Source organism: Hipposideros armiger, unplaced genomic scaffold (genome assembly GCF_001890085.2).
Source record: "Hipposideros armiger isolate ML-2016 unplaced genomic scaffold, ASM189008v1 scaffold_120, whole genome shotgun sequence".
Lineage (NCBI taxonomy): Eukaryota > Metazoa > Chordata > Mammalia > Chiroptera > Hipposideridae > Hipposideros > Hipposideros armiger.
In genome coordinates, this window is record NW_017731470.1 from 195314 (window position 1) to 215632 (window position 20319).

A 20319-nucleotide genomic window follows, 5' to 3' on the forward strand; every position below is an offset into this window, starting at 1 on the left:
AGGAAAGTAGCACAATGAAGTTAAAGCCACCAAATCCAATAAAACAGAAATATTAACTATGAAGGGAAATAGCATAAACAAAATTAAGAATTTAATATGTGTAATTCACATTAATAAATTCCAAAGCATATTGGATGGAAGAAAAAGAAAAAGATAACTGCATATGTTAGAATTAAAATTTTGAGTGACAAAAGTTTCAGATATGTGTGGAAAAACAGAATGGACAAAACCAAAGTGCTACAAGATGGAAGCCAATATCAAAATGAAGAATTCGCCCAGAAATTGGTAAGTTTACCAATAAAAATTGAAGTTCAATTTTTGAAAAATCCCCATGTTTAAAAGTATTGTAGTTAGAAAATATCTAATGTATGTGAAAAGAAAATGCTAAAAGAACTTGTATCCCAATATGTATCTAATATTTTACCATCTCCAAGACTCTCTTGCTTACCTAAAATATATTTCCAAACTTGATCTATTCTTCAAGGATAAATTACAGTAAGTCCTCGACTTAAGAACGAGTTTCATTCCAGGAGAACGTTTGTAAGTCGGATTCGTTTGTAAGTCCAACCAAGTGAGTCTTATACACCTTTGACACTTCCTAGCAGTCCACATCACCACTGCTTTTCCTCTTGCTTCCAGACATCCTGGGCTCTGATTGAACACTGTACTACTCTACACTATCGCACTGTACAGTATGCACACAGCAGCACAACTGGGACAATGTCCGGCAGACATGTGAGCTACTTCTGCGATTTGTTCACATCTACAAATGTTTGTAATGCGATGTCCGTTCATATCCGTGAAAGTTCGCAACTCAAATGTTCGTAAGTTGGGAACTTACTGTATAAAGCTCCATCCTCCAAAAAAATCTTCCTTAATCAAATCGAATACTCTCCCTTTAAAAAAATAACTTTATTTTCACACGTTCTGTTTGCAGAAGCAATGTATGCTTCATTTAAAACAATAACAAAATAAAAAATTTAAAATACAAAAAACAGAATATACAGAGAAAAAGAAGGCCCAAAGCTCAACCCTAGTTGCCTCGCTTGAGGAAAATCATTGCTAATTTTTTCAAAAACTTATTTTTGTCTTCTTTCTATGAATAAAGTCATACCTAATAACCTTGAATTTCTATTATATTAAAAAGAGGCATATGTAAACTTTTCTCTCTACTTTCTCAGTGAGTACCAGAAATGTACTGGCAGTATTATATAAATTGTGAGGAAACTCCTAAAGGAAATAATTGGAAAAATATAAACAAAAATTAGAAACAGAAAAATAAGTTATGTTCTAGAAGAAAAGATTAAAAAAAATGAAACACTTGGAAAGCTAATCAGATGAGGCTCAGTTTACGTATTCTCTTCCACTAATCTGTCAACCTTTTAATAACATTTCAATTTTATAATGACTTTATATTTGTTATTCATCTACTTTTGCTTTATTCAATTAACTTTTTAAAACCACTGCAATAAATGTAATTCCCAAAGTAACTTTGGTAGCGTCCCACATGTTCTGTAGCACTGTACTGCTATTTTCACTGCTTTGTAAAAGACTTTTTTTTGTAGTTTTGATTTTTTTTCTTGCTAACAGTTTAATGGGATAGTTAAAAAATTTCCAAGTAGTTTATAAATTTTAAACTTGTTACAAATTGCTAGTTTTGTTGTACTACCATAAAAATATATAGTTTATTTTATGGATTAGATTATGAGTGAATTTTGAAGTATCCCCAAATATATTTGTTCATGTTCTATTATACCTTTGCCCATCCTTTTATCTTTACCTTCTGTGCATCATTTAGGATTTTGGTTCGGTTTGTCTGTTTTTAAAATCAGCTATATTGAGATATAACTTCCATCCAATAAAATTCACCAATTGTAAATATATAATTAAATGGATTTGGGCAAATATATACAGACATGTGACCACCACTATAATCACGTTAAACATTTCCATCACCCCACATGCTCTTTTACAAAGTCAATCCCTACCCACCTTCTGTGCCTTGGTCTCACTCAAATACTGATTGGCTTTCTATCATTATAGTTTTGTGTTGTCTATAATTTCATATAAATGGAATCATCCAGTATATATAGCCTTTGGTGTCTGGTTTTCTTTACTCAGCATAAAGCTTTGAGATTCATCCATGTTGCTGCATATAGTTTATTCCTTTTTATTTCTGAGCAGCACTCCATTGTGTGGATATATACTACATTTTATTTCTCCATACAGCAATTAATGGACATTTGAGTTAATTTCAGTTTTGCACTGTGACATGGTTTCATTTATCTTGAGTAAATACCCACAAGTGGAAATGCTGCGCTATACGGTAAGCTGCTGTTTAACTTCTTAATTAACTGTTAAATTGCTTCCCAAAGTGGCTATGCCATTTTGCATTCCCAAATATATAAGAGTTCCGGTTCTTTTCAAACATTCTTATTTTCAAAGCTTACTTTTATAAAGACAAGTGTCTTACATGCCTCAACATATTTTTTTTTCAATTACAGTTGACATTCAATATTATTTTATATGAGTTTCAGGTGTACACCTTAGTGGTTAGACATTTATATAAATTACAAAAGTGATCCTCCCCTAAGTCTAGTACCCACCTGGCACCATACATAGTTATATTATTGACTGTATTCCCTATGTTGTACTTAGCATGCCTGGGACTGTTTTGTAACTACCAATTTGTACTTCTTAACCCCTTCACCTGCTCCCCCCACCCCCTGGCTCCTTCCCCAATCTGGTAACCATCAGGTTGTTCTCTTTGTCTATGAGTTTGTTTGTCTTTTGTGTGTTCATTTCCTTTTCTCTTAAGATTCCACATATAATTGAAATCATACGATATTTTTCTGTCTGACTTAATACCCTCCAGGCCCACCTATGTTGTCTCAAATGGTTAAGATTTCATTTGTTTTTGTGGCCGAGTAATATTCTGTTGTATATATGTACCACCTATTTATCCAATTGTCTATTGATCGGCACTTAGGTTGCTTCCATATCTTGGCTATTGTAAATAATGCTGCAGTGAACATAAGGATGCATGTCTTTCCAAATTAGTGTTTTGGGTTTCTTTAGATAAATACACAGAAATGGAATTGATGGGTCCTTCTCTGCCTCTTATATTTGCTTTAAATTACATTTTGTCTGACACAAGTATTGATACCCTAGCTTTTTTTATTTTCCCTTGCCATTAGCATGAAATATCTTTTTCCATCTCTTTTAGTCTGTGTGTCTTCTGATCTGAAGTGGGTCTCTTGTAATATATGTATGGGTCTTGTTTTCTTATCCATTTGGCCACCCTATGTCTTTTTTTTTTTTAAATACGCATCAACTTTAATCAATCATGAATAATTCAAGGCTGGTACAATCATCAGCTTTATTCCTATGACATATGGCATGATCTACAGCAGGTCATTAGCAAATCCAAAAACCTCATGATGAACAAAAATTAAATAGGGAGAGGGAGGAAGGAGAAGGATGGAAACATCATACACAAAATGATCAATTCCTAGTTTTCTCTTTAAAAATGGCAAGAATAAAATACATCAAAATGTAGCACTTCAATTATTTACAAATTATGTTACAATGAAAAGATGTACATCTTATAGAGCATATTTCATAAACTGCTCCACTGGAAACTAGATAAAAAAGGCAAACCTTCCATTTAATGTTCATAAAGTTGGATTATTTTTTCAAGTAGATTCACCATAATCAAACTTGAATACACAGAACTTTGTAGTTTAAGCATCAACAATAAAATAAAGAATGTCCTGAAGATACAGCAAAGATCTAGGCAAATCTCACTCCTTGTCCCATCCCTACAACACCCCCAACCTTAAATTAAAAAGTATTCCCATCTCATTTATGGCCTGAATAATTCTTGGCAGTTTGGGAAAAAAAACTTTTGGCTTCCACTGGTAACTACTCTGTCATTTGATTGGAGAATTCAATCCATTTAAATTTAGAGTAATTGTTGATAGATAATGTAGTTCTCATTTTATAATTCGTATTTCTGATCTTTTTTTCCCCCCATCTTAAAGAAGTCCCTCTAACATTCCTTGTAACACTGGTTTGGTGGTGATGAACTTTAGCTTTTTCTTTTCTGGGAAGCTCTTTATGTCTCTTTCAATTCTATTGGGTTGTCGGAAAAGTCATGACACATATTTGCAATGAAAAACATAGAAAAAAATATGTCATGACTTTTCTGACAACTCAATAAATGATAGCCTTGCTGGGTTGAATAGTCTTGGTTTTAGGTACTAGGTTTTCATCACTTTAAATATTTCCTGCCAATCCCTTCTGGCATGCCAAGTTTCTGTTGAGAAATCAACTAGTGTTAAGGGAGCTCCCTTGTAGGTAGCTAACTCCTTTGCTCTTGCAGCTTTTAAGATTCTTTCTCTGTCTTTAACCTTTGGCATTTTAATTACAATGTGTCTTGCTATGGGCCTCTTTGGGTTCATCTTGTTCGGACTGCATTTTCTTGACCTGTGTATCTATTTCCTTTGCCAGGTTAGGGAAGTTTTCAGTCATCATTTCTTCAATAGGTTTTCAATCTTTTGCTATCTCTTCTCTTCCTGGTAGCCCTATGATGCAAATGTCATTAGGCTTGGTGTTGTTCCAGAGGTCCCTTAAAGTATCCTCATTTCTTAAAATCTTTTTTATTCTGTTTGCTACTCTGATTGGGTGTTTTATGCTACCTTGTCTTCCAAATTGCTGCTTCGAGCCTCTGTTTCATCTACTGTTGATTCCTTCTAGTATATTCTTCATTTCAGTTATTGTTTTCTTCACTTCTGACCGGCTTTTTTTTAATGGCTTCTATGTACCCACTTTTATGTTTACTATGTCTTTGTTGAAGTTTTCACTAAATTCGTCTATTCTTCCCCTAAGTACATTGAGCATCCTTATAACTAATGTTTTTGAACTTTGTATCTGGTAGATTGCTTGCCTCTATTTCATTTAGTTCTTTTTCTGGGGTGTTTTCCTGTTCTTTCATTTGAGACATGTTTCTTTGTTGTTTCATTTTGGCTTCCTCTGTTTGTTTCTATGTATCAGGTAGATCTGCTACTTTTCCCAGTCTTGGTAGGGTGGCCTTACATTGTAGGTGTCCTGTGGGGCCCAGCTGCACAGTATTCCCAGTCACCTGAGCCCGGTGCTCCAAGAGTGTCCCTTGTGTGGGGTGTGTGAGCCCTTCTGTTGTATTGGGTTGTTGGAAAAGTCAGGGCACATGTTTGCGACAGATGGCAGTAGTTCATTTTTGGAAGTACTAGAGTCATTCGCATCTATGTCATTGCTATGTCATTTGACAGCTGACAGTTCTAGATTTATTCTAAAAAAAAAACTGAGTGATTTGGTTGAGATTTGGAGATTTTACAACAAGTTGAAGATGGAAGACCAAACTGTGCATTTTTGCCATATTTAACTGTTTTACTTCCATAAAGGGAAAAACGCACGTCAAACTTGTGAAAAATTGCTTAAAGTTTACAGTGACAATACTCTACAAAAACGTCAGTGCCAACGATGGTTCACGAAATTCCGTGCCGGTGATTTTGATCTCAACCATGCTCCACGGTCAGGGAGGTCCACCGAGGTTGATGACGACAAAACAAAAGCATTAATCGAGTCAAACCCATGTTACACAACACGAGAGATTTCAAAAGCATTGACCATCCATCATTCAAGTGTTCATGACCACCTGAAAAAGCTGGGATACATAAGCAAGTTCGATATTTGGGTTCTGCATGAACTCAAAGAAGTTCATTTGACAGCGTGTATGAACATCTGCAATGTGCTCATTAAACATGAGGAAAACGATCCTTTTTTGAAGCGACTGATAACGTGATGAGAAGTGGATTGTTTACAACAATGTGGTGCACAAATGGTCTTGGTCCCGATGTGATGATTCACCTCAAACGACATCGAAAGCAGACATTCATCAGAGGAAGGTTATGCTCTCAGTGTGGTGGGATTTTAAAGGTGTCGTGTTTTTCGAGCTCTTACCAAGGAACCAATCAATTCAAATGTGTACCGTCGGCAATTGGACAGTTTGAACGAATCCATCATCCAGAAACATCCAGAGCTTAATTGTAAAGGAGTTGTGTTCCATTGCGAGAACACAAGACCACACACAAGCTTGATCACCCGTCAAAAATTATTGGAGCTTGGATGGGATGTGTTGCCACACCCACCAAACTCACCTGACCTTGCGCTGTCAAACTTCCATTTGTCTCGCTCTCTTAAAAAATCGTTGCGTGGTATAACGTTCAATTCAGATGAGGCTGTAAATCAGCACCTTGTTCAGTTTTTCGCAAATAAAGACACGTTCTTCTATGAACAAGGAATTATGAAGCTCACTGAAAGATGGCACAAGGTTATCGAACAAAACGGGCAATATATCACTGATTAATCTTTGTTCTTTATATAAATAAATGACCTTTGAAAAACATAAGACAAAATATGTCATGACTTTTCTGACAACCCAATAGTTGAGACTTGATTGCTGTTAGCACACCAGTGGATAGGGATGACCCTGAGGCTGATGGCTGAGGACTGGCCACGATCACACCGGGGGCTGACCCTTTGGGTGTGCTATTTGTGGAACTGACTGGATGGTGTTCTGTTGTGGTCTGAAGCCAGTCACCGAAGTGTTGGTTCTGGGGCCTCTTGGGGAGGGGCTGTGGTGCAGGCCGAGGTCAGCCACTACCTGTGCCCATGGTAGGAGCTATAAAGCTGTCCAAGGTTGGTAGCTGCTTGTGCTGGGCCCAGAGGTGCATGGGAGAGGCCACACTGTGACCCAAGGCCAGATGCTTTTGACCCATGTACACCACCTTACCCAAGGGGAAGGCATATACCAATGTTCTATCCTCCATATGCCACTATTTCCTACCACACTGTATAATGGTACCACCTGAAGAAACACATTTTATTTTAGAACAGCATCCACTATGGGAGACCTAATCTTCCCCATTCTGTCAGTAATTCTAAATTGGCATGAAGTAGTACACTGGTACTATGAACCCCTCATGTGTGTGGCTGGTTTCTAGACAATGTGGCACTTATTTTTGCCTCACTTGAGAATATATACTACATACACTGATGGCTGCCAGACAGAACATTAAAATGAACAGACCACATGACAAAATACAAAATAGGGGAACATTTATTACAAGTAAAATGTAGGATGCATATAACTCATCATAAAACTCCTGCCAAACAAATACTATGTACCAATTACCAGAACATACATAAATTTATTTATTTGTGTGTGTGTGTGTGTGTGTGTGTGTTTGTATGTGTACACAAGAGGAGATGATCAGAGGAATAAAAGGTGCAACTGAAATAGTGAGATAGGTTTAAAGATTGAATAGTGCATTAATTGTGGATACTATTACAGACTCTTTATGGTACCCTAAGAAGCAGGTTGTAATAAACTGCTAATTTGTTTAGTACTGCTTTGAGTTCTGTATTTTTAATCCTTTCAAATGTGCTGCCAAAAATTATATCCTTTGCAGCTTACCTCACATACAAAAGGACAATCATTGCCTTAAGTTTCCATTGATTTCTCCTGGTTCTGCTGGGTAGAATTACATGAGTAAATCTAAATAAAGATAAGTCACTAAATATCTGAAGATATTATTTCCTAAATTGTTGCTCTGGGTTAAAAATTGGAATTTTCTTCAATAATGTGTAACATGGCTAGTTTAGTGTTTCCCCATTTATCCCCCAGTCACTCTCACCAGTTTGTTTATTGTTATTCTTGTAGGACAGCACTCAAGACTGAACTCAATATTCAAGAGTGATGTTAGAATATTGAGTAAACTTCCCAAGTGTTACTGACCGTGACATAAATTTACTGTTTTTAATTTCCAAAGTTCCTTAGTCTTTTAATATGAAAAGTCAACATTTTATATTTAAGTCACTATTACTGAACAATCAATTACTCACTGAAATTTTTCCTCTAGATTTGCCGATTTTTTTCTTCAGTTTTTTTCTTTCGCATATTAGATCACCGTGGGCCTTAAGCAGTTCCTCAAAACAAACTTTGGTTTTCACTTTGGCTTCACTCTCAACTACAAATGATAAAGACGCATGTCATTTTCTAAATAACTGTATTATAACACATATTCATTATTATTCTGTTAAAGAACAGTCTTATAAATACCTGCATGAGTTCTGCAGCTACATTAGAACAACTGACCAGTCCTTCCTTCTTAAAAAACTTTGTTTTGGCTTTGGTGACACCACACTCACCTGTATCTCTCTTACCTTTTGGGATACACCCTCTGAAAGTTTCCTTTGCTAAGTTAACTTTTTTACTTGTGATGCACAGTGGCATTTACCACTGTTAGTAGCATCTGCACTGTTAATGTGGCCTTAAACAAGTTAAACATCTTTAAAATTCATCTTCCTTATCCATAAAATCAGAATAATCCTATGTCAAAAGATCATTTTGCATGAAAAATGGGTAACACTTGCCTAGTCAATAATCAGCATTCAACAAATATTAAAAGTTCAAAGTTTGTTTTTCTTTAAAACCTAGATCATATTATACTTTTACTTAGGACCCTGTGAGTTTCCCATTTCACTCGGGACAAAATAAAACAAATCCTTCACATGCCCTGCAGGATTCTTGCTTCCTGGCCTGCCTACCTCTAAAGTTTCAAATCAAGACCAATGTCCCCTGAGACGCCTAGATTCGAGCCCCACTGCCCTTCTAGATCCTCTGTCAGAACAAGCTCCTTCCCATGTGAAGCTGCTTCTCCCTGTTGGAAGCTTCCCAACTCCTCTAAGCTCGCTGGTGGAAGTTTCCTCCTACTCCTCTCCTGACTTGTATTAAGCTGCCTATTTAAATGCTGCCTCTAAGGTGGACCGTTTCCTGACAATCTCATCTAAATTTCTGTTTCTCATAGGAGACTCTTTTTTTCCTTCACAACACTTAACCCAACTTGAAATTGTATAATTATTTGTATAACAACATAAATAAATATATAATCCATCTCTCCCGCTATACTATGTAATTTATAACTATATCTCCAGTCACTATCATGGAGTCTGGCACAGAGTAAATAGTCAAACAGGTATTCAATAAATAATGCTGAATGAATGAATGAATGAATGAATGAATGAATACCCCAGAGCTGGTGTTGGCAAACAAGGCCTGCAGGCCAGTCACCTGTTCATGTAAATAAAGCTTACTGAAACAAAGCTATGCCCACTCTGCTAAGAATTGTTATGGCTACTGCTTTTGTGCTTCAATGGCAGAGTTCAGTAGTTATAGCACAGACCAAGCTTAAAATATTTACTAGCTTGCCTTTAAAAAAGAAGTTTGCCTGTGACTGCTTAGCGTAAAACATCCATTTTGAAAATAAAGAATGAAAACTAACCATATATTGTAATTATTATTCATTTTGTCCAGCTGAGTCCCAAACTGCCATCCATTGAATACACATTAACCTTAATCACCAGTATCAAATAGAAAATCAAATACTGAACTCTTAAATATCTTTAAATGCTAATATTTGGTTGATGACATCTACCTTATTCATTAATCTACTAAAGTAGCCCTTAAAAATAATCCAAAATTTAAAGTAAATATATAGTATGGATTGTATACATACATTTCATGAAAGTCTCACCAGTGGGCATATCTCAGCTTTACAGGGAGCACTGCGTTGTAATGTAAAGCATTAATTCAATCAGGAACCTATTAAAACAAAGAGGATTTTTTTGGAATATGAAAGTTTCAAGTAAAAATTATATTCTTCAGGCAAAATTATGTCTGATTCCACTACCTCATCAAGTTTATACCAATTTTTCTTATCTCTGTCTTATGCAAATAACTTGAATACATTTAAATCAGCTTAGAGTCCAAAATAAAGTGAGGCAAACTGGGTCATATTTGAATAAAATATTTACATTTTTGAAACACAAAATATTTTTTAATTATGAAAGGCAGTAAACATCTAACTTGGTGTGTTAATATACTTTTTATAAAGTGTTTTAAGTGAAAAATAAACATTTCAATACACTTTTAAGAAACCAAATTCCATCTCAGGATTGACTTTCTCAAGAGGATACACTCTTATATTGGTGAAGTTTGCCTGTGGAGAGCATAGTCACAGACAATGAATTTACAACTCTGTGCCCGTGCTTGCCTCGGCAGCACATATACTAAAACTCTCTGTGCCCACCACTGAAAATGCTGCTACAATAGAGAAGGTTAGCAGAAGCATTCATCCTCTTTCTCAAATGAATACCTTGGGTGTGTATTATTATGTATCAAAACCATGGGTAAACTCAGTATATATATTCCTGAATTTCCCATTTTACTTCAAGATGGCGGTGTGTCCAAAACAAACAAGTCCCACATTAGAACACACTATGCATATATTTTTAAGAATAAAACTGAAGACATTAAAAAGAAAAGAGAAACATAATTTGAGTTGGCTCAGCAATGATTAGTTAAGACTCCAGATTCCTGGAGATCCATATTCCTTTTCTTCTGGTATCAGGGCACTTTGGACAGAAAAGTCTGAGAAAAAATGCTAGAAAGAAAAAAAAAATGATTATACAAATACACATAACTATGTAAGTGAACTTATGTAACAATCCAGTATTCAGATAAAAGACATCACTAAATCCACATAGCAAAAACTCCTATATTTTAGTGATAAAAGCCTATACTCATATTTACATGTTAGTAAATACAGATTTAATAAGCCTGGTCATCTATCTTCCAGTTATCCCAAATTAGAAAAGAGAGAGGCTGCAAAGGCAAGTAAAATAACACCATCAGTAAGTAGAAAGAATATAAAGCAAAGAAATATTTAATATTTATAGTATTCCATGGTAAATGAATATACAGGAAAACAGATGAACTATGACTTTGAGTCATCAAGAAAAGGCTTACTTACATTCAGCTTAATCTGTTTTCTCTTGAGCAGAAAATGTATGACATTTATGACATTTTAGAAAAACTAAATAAAAACCACTGAAGAGGCAGGACAAAGATCAAGGATGATTCCCATGTCTCTAGAACTAGAATAACTGGACGAGTAGCATCATTAATTGGAGTGGAGTGGAGTATAGTATAGTATAGAACAAGCATAGTGGAGTAGTTTAAAACTCAAGTCCTGGAATTAGTCTCCCATGATTACTTGTGTGACCTTAGGTACTAATCTATTTCCTCATCTGTAAAATCGGTCCAACAGTGCTCATTCAAAGAGCTGTTGGAAGGGTTGAATGATTCAGAACTGTGCCTTAGGACAAACATCAATAAATATTAGCTACATCTGTAAAAGACACTTCTTATAGGACACTCAGTGAGCTCAATGGGCATGTTGAGCTGAGTATCTAAGGAGCACTACGCAACTACAAGCACTGGCTCCACTGTTAGATCCCTGGATTCAAATGCCACTTTCATCTGTCAGTAGGTTAATCTCTGTGGACCCAATTTCCTAATCTTTCTAATAACAGTAAGTCTCTCATAGGGTTTATGTGAAGACTAAATAAGAATATGATAGTAAAACACTTAGCATAATGCCTAGAGAATGCCAAGCCTTTCAAAAATGATGGCTATTATTACTGTATATGTGTGTGTGTGTATCTATATGTCAGATTATGTTTGGTAGACAACAGAACACAGACATACCTCGTTTCATTAGACTTCACTTTATTGTGCTTCACAGATGTTCCGTTTTTTGACAAATTGAAGGCAAGACCCTCTAAGAGCAAAAAGATACAATCTACTTTGTTGTGATACCTAGTTTATTGTGGTCTAGAACCAAACCCACAATACCTCCAAGGTATACTAGTATAGTAATGCAGCAAGGAGATCTAGGCTGAAGTTTTGAGCATCATTTATATTTGTGATGGTTGCAAGAAAAAAAATTACCAAAGACAGAACTACAGGCACCCACAAAATAAAATAAAAAGACAGAGTGACAGGTGATAAACTGGGAAAGAGAAATCACCAAGGGAAAGAGTTTTAAGAAAGAAGTGATCTACACTGTGTGGTACTGAGAGTTGCTGCAAGTTTTGAAGAGCGTTCACTGGATCTGCAATCAGGAAGTCACATGTACGAAGCAGCTTATGAAGGGGCAGAGACCTGGCAGCCACAGGTGGAAGAATGAATGGAAGGTGAAGTCTGTAGATAAAACATGTAAATAATTGTTTCTGCAATTCTGCTTCCCACTGTCTTCCCCTAACCCCAAAGGCAATAACATGAGACAGGAGCTTTGAGAGACAAAAAGACTATGGAAGGATTTTAGTTTTGTGTTTTTTAAGATTGTTTCCATGCCTCCACCACCCTAACCTATTACAAAATAAGTCATCCTCTACACTGCAACCAGAGTGATGATTTTCTAAAATATAAATATGATGGTATCATTTTGTTGTTTGAAACTCTTCACCAGTTCCCAATCACCCAATGGAAAACATATGAAATCCTTACCGTTAGGGCCTGCGACTACTTCTGAAATGACCCCTTGCGTCTCTGTACCTCCCCTTCTCCAGCCACACTCCGCACACATTCTGTGCTGTAGCCATGTAAAACCACCTGCAGTCCCCAAATGCATCAACTTCTTTCCTGCTTTTGTACCATTACACATCTCTCTCTCCTGAGAAATGCCCTTCCTACCTTGTCCCTTTAAACAATATCTAACTACCCTTTGACACTAAATGCAACTGGTATCTTATCTTCTATGGGGAGCACTCTAACCTTCAGGGGCAGGTATTCTAAACTTGAGGGGCAGTTAAATGCTTCTCTATGCTCCCACAGTGCCCTAATCTTCATATCTCCCTCTAGCTCAGCCCTGAATTTTCACCTTGGTAAAATGTTCTGTGAAAGGCACCAAACTGCTAGCTTTTTGGAGGGTTAGGCCTATGCTCCTTTCATCTATGTATTCCCATTTTAAAAAGAGAGGGGAGGTATTGGTAAGAATGGTTCCAGGGTCAAAAAGTCTCAGGCTTAAACTCTGGCCATGTACTGAATTGAATGTGCCTTGGGCAAACTACTTAATTTCACTAAAGCTTGTTGGTTTAGTTCTGCTTTGTTTTTTGTCTTGTTTTTTTTTTGGACTGGGAAATTTAAATGGCACCTCCTTTATTGTAAGGATTAAAGGAAATACTGAAAAGCAAAGTGATCAGCACAGTGGCTGGCACATTGTAAAATCAATAAAATTACTTCATGTCCATTATTATAGTATCAAAAATAATTATGCAAGAAATAAAACACATTAAGTAAATTATGTATTTACATTTACTATTAATTAGTAGTATTTTAACGCACAATTGAATAATTTAATTAAGTAACATTATTTAACAACATAGCAAACGTATTACAAAAATAATCTCTAAATGTTAATGTATACTACAGCAAATACATTACAGAACTAGTGACCATTATCCAATCCAACTAGTAACATCAAAGGCAAAAATTAAAGTCAGACTTAAAACTATATTCCTGAATCTCACATATACCATTATTTTAAATCTTCTCTCTCACAACCCCTTTTACAGGTGCTCTTAGGATACTAATCAGGAAAATTAACTGCATTACGTTTCATCTCATTTTATTATACTTTTTCTCTAACCACGTATTAGCCAATATATGACTAAGGATCAAGGGGAGAAAAAGCTGGGAGGTTTGGATAAATTGACAGCATGGGAAAAAGCAAACTAAAACCCTGTACACATAATTCAATTAATAATCAACTATAGTCTCCATAAATAAACAAGATTCTAAAGGTGGTTTTAAAAAAACTCTTGGTATTTGAATTTATTTCGAATATATATTTTTAAAATTCCCCAGAGTCCTAATAATACGCAATTCCTAATAATAATTCCTGAAAGCCCAACCAATAACAATTATTAATGCAACAGGTGAAACAACTGCTAGCATCCTTTTCTCAGAAAAAAAAGAAAAGCCATATACTCCCGTCAGTGGATGTTTTACAGTAATACTGAAACGTAGCACCACCATTTGATAGGGATTCCTAAATAGTCTATATATTTTCTCTACTTTTATACATATTGAAAAGGCCCTGTTAATGTAATTCGACTCTTTTCTTATAAATGTAACGCATTTTTCTCAGATATAATTAAGAAGGTATTCACAGGTTCAATATTCATCCCCAGGTTAGTATCCTAAAAGGAAAGAAACAAACTTACTACGCATCAGACTTAAAAACGTTTAAACCAGAATCGGTAGTAGGAAAAGCAAAGATTACATTCACCCGTTCAGGACACCACGCTGATCACTCCCAAGCCAAGGAGCCCAGGCAAGGGAGCGGAAAAGTACGCAGATGTATTTCCCCAAAACCACATCCATCCGCTCGGCGGCGCTTGGCCGCTTAAGCTTGCAGTGGCGCAGTGCCACCTCCGCGCCCTCGGACCCGAGCAGCCCCCCAGACCGCCGTTCCCCGGAAGACCGGGGCCGGCCGAGCGTCTGGGCCCGGGCTCCCGCCACCAGCGCGCCGGGTGCGTACTCACAGGAAGGAGAGCGCGGTGCGGCCGGCAGTCCGTCTCGCCGGAGCCGACGCCGGGACAAAGCAAAGGGGCTTCCCGCGCCAGGAGGAGCTGGCTGGGGTATAAGGCGAACACAGACACCCCGCCGCCGGTAACCCCGGCTCTGGGAGCGCGCTCGATCCCGCAGTGCGGTCAGCGCGCCGCCCACTGACGTCAGCACCTACCCACGCCACCGTTCCCTTGACAACCGAGGCGGCCCAGTCTGGCCCGCCGCCTTGCCTCGACGCCCCTCCGCGGTCCCCGCCCCGCGCCGCCTCCGCCCCCGCCCGTAGGCACTGCAGGGCGGCGCCAGCGGAGACAGCGTGCGCGCGCGCCCGCCCGGCCGCGAAGCCTCGGACTGCTGCCGGGGGCGCGCGCTGGGGGCCGTGCTCGGGGCTCTGCTAGTCCGAGCGGAAAGCGCGAGGCCGCCTGTGCGGCCCTGACAGGGAGAGGACTCCACCGCCCCTGAGCGGGAAGGGACCCCGGGAGTGCGCAGGTGCCCCTAGAGCCTCAGCCCGGCCCCAAAAGAGTCTTTGCGCCTTTGCCCTGTAGCCAGCGCAGGGAAAAACGGTAGGGGGCAAAGCGAGCTGGCGAGGTTTACGTGGAGCCGGTCAAAGACAAGAAACGTGAATAAGGGAAAGAAACAGATTCATCACTCCCCACGCGATGGCGCCCCAAAATGAAACACTCTTTTTAAGCGTGGAGAATGAAAAGTTGTACTACAGCCCAAATCTTAAGGAAAAAGTTGTCCACGATTCGTTTGGCGGTGAGTTATCTCACTATGTGTTTAAAGCAAAATAAAAACGTCGTTTTTTTCTACACCCAATACCCCCCGCCCACTTTCTAATTTGTACTAGAAGCGCCATCTTTAGCCCTTAGTCACCAGGGATGGAAAAATACTAGGCAAGTCACTCTTTGACTCTTGAATTTTCTGTAGTTGTACTCACGCGCTGTACTCTGTTGCTTCGTTTGTACAGTGAGAGCGTTATGCATATTTTTTTGGAGGCCAGCTTTTCCATTCCCATGGGCATCGCCATACGTTACAGGACATTATCTCATTTTTTCCAAATCCTGTGAGAAGGCAGTGAGAAATATTACCAATCCAATGCATCTCAAAGGTTCACCTTTCCACTCAAAATCTACTTCCCTTTCTGGATTACTATCTTGGCTTAAGCCACCACCATCCTCCCGGTGTTGTAATTAGACACCTATAGAACATCCTAAATACCCCTCACACCAAATTATGTCCATCTCCAGTGTACAGCTTATCCATTGTAGCTCATGCTGCCTAATGCCAACCTTCATGGCTTTTCACAGTATTATTATGAGAGGGTCTCTTTATCAGACCCCTGACTCAAGTTTTGATCGCCGAATTCCATTTTCCACACTGCTAACCAGAATGAGCTCGCTAAAAAAAATGTAAATTTCATACTGCCACTCCCCTGAAAATTCTTCAAAGATGATCTGTAGGAGAAAAATCTAATTATTTTGCCTAGAATTACAAGACACTCCATCTCCCTGACTAGTTTCATTTCTCATTGCCTCGTTTCCGTTTTATGCTTCATCAGTATTGAAGTAGGTGCCCCACAACAATCTAGATAATACCTTTTCATGCCCCAGTTCTTGCACATATTGTCCTCTTTCCCTAAAAATCCCTCCTTGTAAACGTCTACTTCTGCATGTCTCAGCCCAAATGTCCATCTTTTGAATCTTAACTAGGTTGACTAACTCCTCCAAACACTCCTGCTATATATCCTATTATGCTTTGGACACTCATTCCAAAAAACTATTTTAATTGTTTGCATTGTACTTTAATTTTTCTAGGCCCAGCATCAACCACAGTATCTATCAAATAGTTGCTACTTCATGAACATTTGTGAATGAGCAATAGATGATATAGGAGGTCTGACAAGTTTGCAACTTGTTGCAATGATGTTGCTGACCCTTTTTGATACCAGAGGGATTATTCATTATGAATTTGTACTCATTGGACAAACAGTTAACCAAGTTGACTATTTGGAAGTGCTGAAACTGCTGTGTGTAAGAAAGCTAGATGACCTGAACTTCTTGCCAACAATTCATGGCCCTTTGCATCACGACATTGCACCACCTCACACGGCACTGTCTGTGAGGGAGTTTTTAGCCAGTGAACAAATAACTGTATTGGAACATCCTCCCTACTCACCTGATCTGGCCCCCAATGACTTCTTTCTTTACCTGAAGATAGAGGAAATATTGAAAGGAAGACATTTTGATGACATTTGGGACATCAAGAGTAATACAATGACAGCTCTGATGGCCGTTCCAGAAAAAGAGTTGCAAAATTGCTTTGAAGGGTGGAGTAATCATTGGCGTGGGTGCATAGCTTACCAGGGGGAGTACTTTGAAGGTGACCATAGTGATATTCAACAATGAGGGATGGAGCACTTTTTCTAGGATGCGTTCACGAACTTAATTCTCTAACCTCATATATTGAGTTCCTTCTAGGAGCTATGCATTATAGGTGTTTTATGTACTCTTCATCTGTCCTCACAACTGTGATGTAAGTACCCACTTTTATGAAGAGAGGTTATAACTCTGGCTGCTCATTCTTGATTAGGTATTTTCATAACACATTCTGCAGTTTATCAGATTGGCTGAGATGTACACCTGTTATCATCTCTTGCCTGGACCTTTACAATAGCTTGCACCTCCCCACACCCCCTGTATAATGGGGGGTGGGTTGTGGGGGTGGGGGACAGTGGCAGGGAATGTTTCATAGCAGAAGTGACATTTAAACATATGTAGTGCTGTCCAGGTTGAGACCGATTTCTGGGTAGAAAAAGGTGGCGTATGGTGCTCACTTAAAGAAAGCTTGGCATAATCCAAGAACTGAAATAAATTCAGCATGGCTGACTGAAAAGTCAAGATTGAGGTGAGAGGCTTTGGGAAAAAGTAAGACAAGAGCGGTGAGCAAGTTATGAAGAGACTCAGACAGTATTAAGGGTCAATGAGGTATCATTCCAGGTTTTTAACTATGGAGTAAAATGGTCAAATTTTAATTTCAGAAAGGTAACTATGGCTGCAGTGTGGAAGATGGGTGGGAAGAAAGCAAATTTAGATAAAGGGATATAAATTAAGATGCTGTTATTGTTAGCTATATAAGAGATGTGGTGATATGGGCAGTCAGAGTGGAGAATAGTGTACCAATTTAAGAGATTTTTAAAAGAGAAATGTCAAGACTTGGTGATTGATTGGATGGGGGACTACATGAAAAGAAGGAATAAAACATGATAACCAGCTCCTTTCCCTTCTCACCAAGTAAAGAGGTAGCAAGCATGTCAGGGCCATGAAGTTTACATGAAAAGGGAGTGAAGAAATAACTATATTGAGGCCAGTGGGAGCCAGGTCTTTCCCTAACAGAAGGGAGTTACAAATAGGGAAAGGAAGAATTCCAGAATGGTGGTATTGGAGTATTGAATATGTAAACTCAGTTTTCAATATATATGTAAACACACATAGAAATATAGATTAAAGTATATGTGTATGTGTGTGTGTATTTCTTCTATCTATCTATCTATCTATCTATCTATCTATCTATCTATCTATCTATCTTTCCTCCTAGTTCTTTCGGCTGAAAAGGTGTAGGAGGGATGATACCCTAGAAGCAGTGACCACATAGTGCCAAATCTTGGTTTCTAAACACCATTCTCTACTGAAAGGAACTAGGGCCCTTTGGAGAAATGGCTGATTCCAGAGCAGCAGCAGGGAAAGTACAACATGAGCCTGGAAAATCTTGTTGAGCTGGAAATTAAGGAAGTTCTCAAAGAATAACGGAACATATCAAGAGGACACAGAAACCAACTGGTAGGAGTTCCCACTGGCCATATCTGGGGCAACCTGAGCACCACTATAGTGTTAATAGGTTATGATCCACTGAATAAATTAGAAATATTGGAGTTCATGCTGAAATAAATACATGGATTTTTGAAATGGGGACAAAGAAAAGCTCTTGCTTACCTTAGAATGCTAATTAATAAATGTTGAAGGAATAATATAAGTAGAAACATTACCATTTGGCAACTATTAACAGCAAAAATTGACTCAGGCAAGAATCAGCAATGTATGCCAAAACTAGAGAGTAAGAGTTTCGAGAACATAATATTTATATAGTCTAAAATATCTCCCAACCAAATACTTGTTGATTACAAAGGTGAAATAGAAACTTGACAGTGCAGAAATCTGGTACTGGTGACCAAAGTTACTGTCCCCAGTAACAGGACAAATCAACACTGTGTGCCATCTGGTAAGAGATACTTATAACACACTTCTGAGATGTTTCTGCCCAAAATGCATCACCTGAATCTAATCACGAGGAAAGCTTAGACAACCCCAAGTTGAGGGACATTCGACAAAACAATAGGCCTGTACTCTCCAAAAGTATCAAGGTCATAAAAGACAAAGGAACTCCTAAAGAATGTTTTCAGTTTTAGAAGACTAAAGAGACATGACAACTAAATATATAGAACATCTGAATTGGATCCTTTTGCTATAAAGAGCATTTTTGGGACAAATGAGCAAATGGGGTCATGGATTAGATGGCAGTATTTTTAGCAATATTAATTTCCTGATATTGATGACTATGTTCTGGAAATGTAGGAGATATCTTTGTGTTAGAAAATACATACTGAGGTATTGAAAGATAATGGGGCTTCATGTCTGCAACTTAAATGATTCAGAAAAAAAGTATATATAAATAATGAAGTAAGTAAAAATATACGTTATGTGTGTGTGTGTGTGTGTGTGTGTGTGTGTGTGTGTGTAGAGAGAGAGAGAGAGAGAGAGAGAGAGAGAATGATATAACAAATATAACATGTCAATAATTGGAGAAGTTGGGCAAAGGTGTAGGTTATTTATACTGTTCTTGCAATTTTTTTGTAAGTTTAAAAGTTTTTAAATTATAAAAAACATTTTAAAGGTACCGAGGCTTTTGGCTCAAGCAGCTGCATGGAGAATTGCTAATTAATTAACAATGGAAAGGCAGGAAAAGCACGTATGGAGGGAAAGATATTTTAATTTCAGTGGGATATATCCAGTAGGCAGGTGAGTATATACATAGTAAACATGTTAACGAGCCCCATTCAGACTGGAGAAATCAGATATGCTGCTTTTGTTCTCTTTAATTAAGAGCTCAAGGCTGAGGCCACTCTACAGGTCCTAGCAAGCAATTAAGAGTAGTAGTGGTACTAATAATAATACAGTTGCACAACCATTCACGAAAATAGATTTAGGGTATTCAAAATATTTAATAAATAAAAAAATTGTGAATTTATTGAATAAAACAAATGTAGTTGATACACAAAATATTTAATCCCTAGAACAGGCTATGCATTAACCAATCAGAACAGATGTTGGTCTTACTGCTTGTATTAGTTTGCTAGGGCTGTCATATAAAGTACCACAGACTGGGTGACTTAAACAACAGAAATTTATTTTCTCACAATTCTGGAGGTGAGAAGTCCAAGATCAAGGTGTCAGCACGGTTGGTTTCTTCTGAGGCTTCTCTCCTTGGCTTGTAGATGGCTGCCTTCTCCCTGTGTCTTCACATAGTCTTCCCTCTGTGCTTGTTTGTGTCCTAATCTCTTCTTAGAAGGAAATCAGTCATATTGGATTAGGGCCCACCCTAGTGACCTCGTTTTAACTTAATTGCCTCTTTAAAGACTGTGTCTCCAAATACAGTCACATTCTGAGGTACTGAGGGTTAGGATTTCAACATATGAATTTGGGGGGGACACAACTCAGTCCATAACACTGCTGGTGTAAGATTCTGGAGAT

General features: G+C 38.0%; 1 protein-coding gene across 1 annotated transcript in view; it reads right to left on the reverse strand.

The window, feature by feature from the left end:
* The window catches only part of AHI1 (Abelson helper integration site 1), a 195937-nt gene extending 181265 nt beyond the window's left edge, over positions 1-14672 (reverse strand). The window contains exons 1-3 of the mRNA XM_019648087.1: positions 14491-14672; positions 9618-9703; positions 7945-8069 (exon numbers count right to left, since the gene is read on the reverse strand). Coding sequence (XP_019503632.1) covers positions 7945-8069; positions 9618-9645 — 153 coding nt within the window. The 5' untranslated portion in view covers positions 9646-9703; positions 14491-14672. The remainder of the gene's footprint in view (positions 1-7944; positions 8070-9617; positions 9704-14490) is intronic.
* Between the last annotated feature and the right edge of the window lie 5647 nt (positions 14673-20319).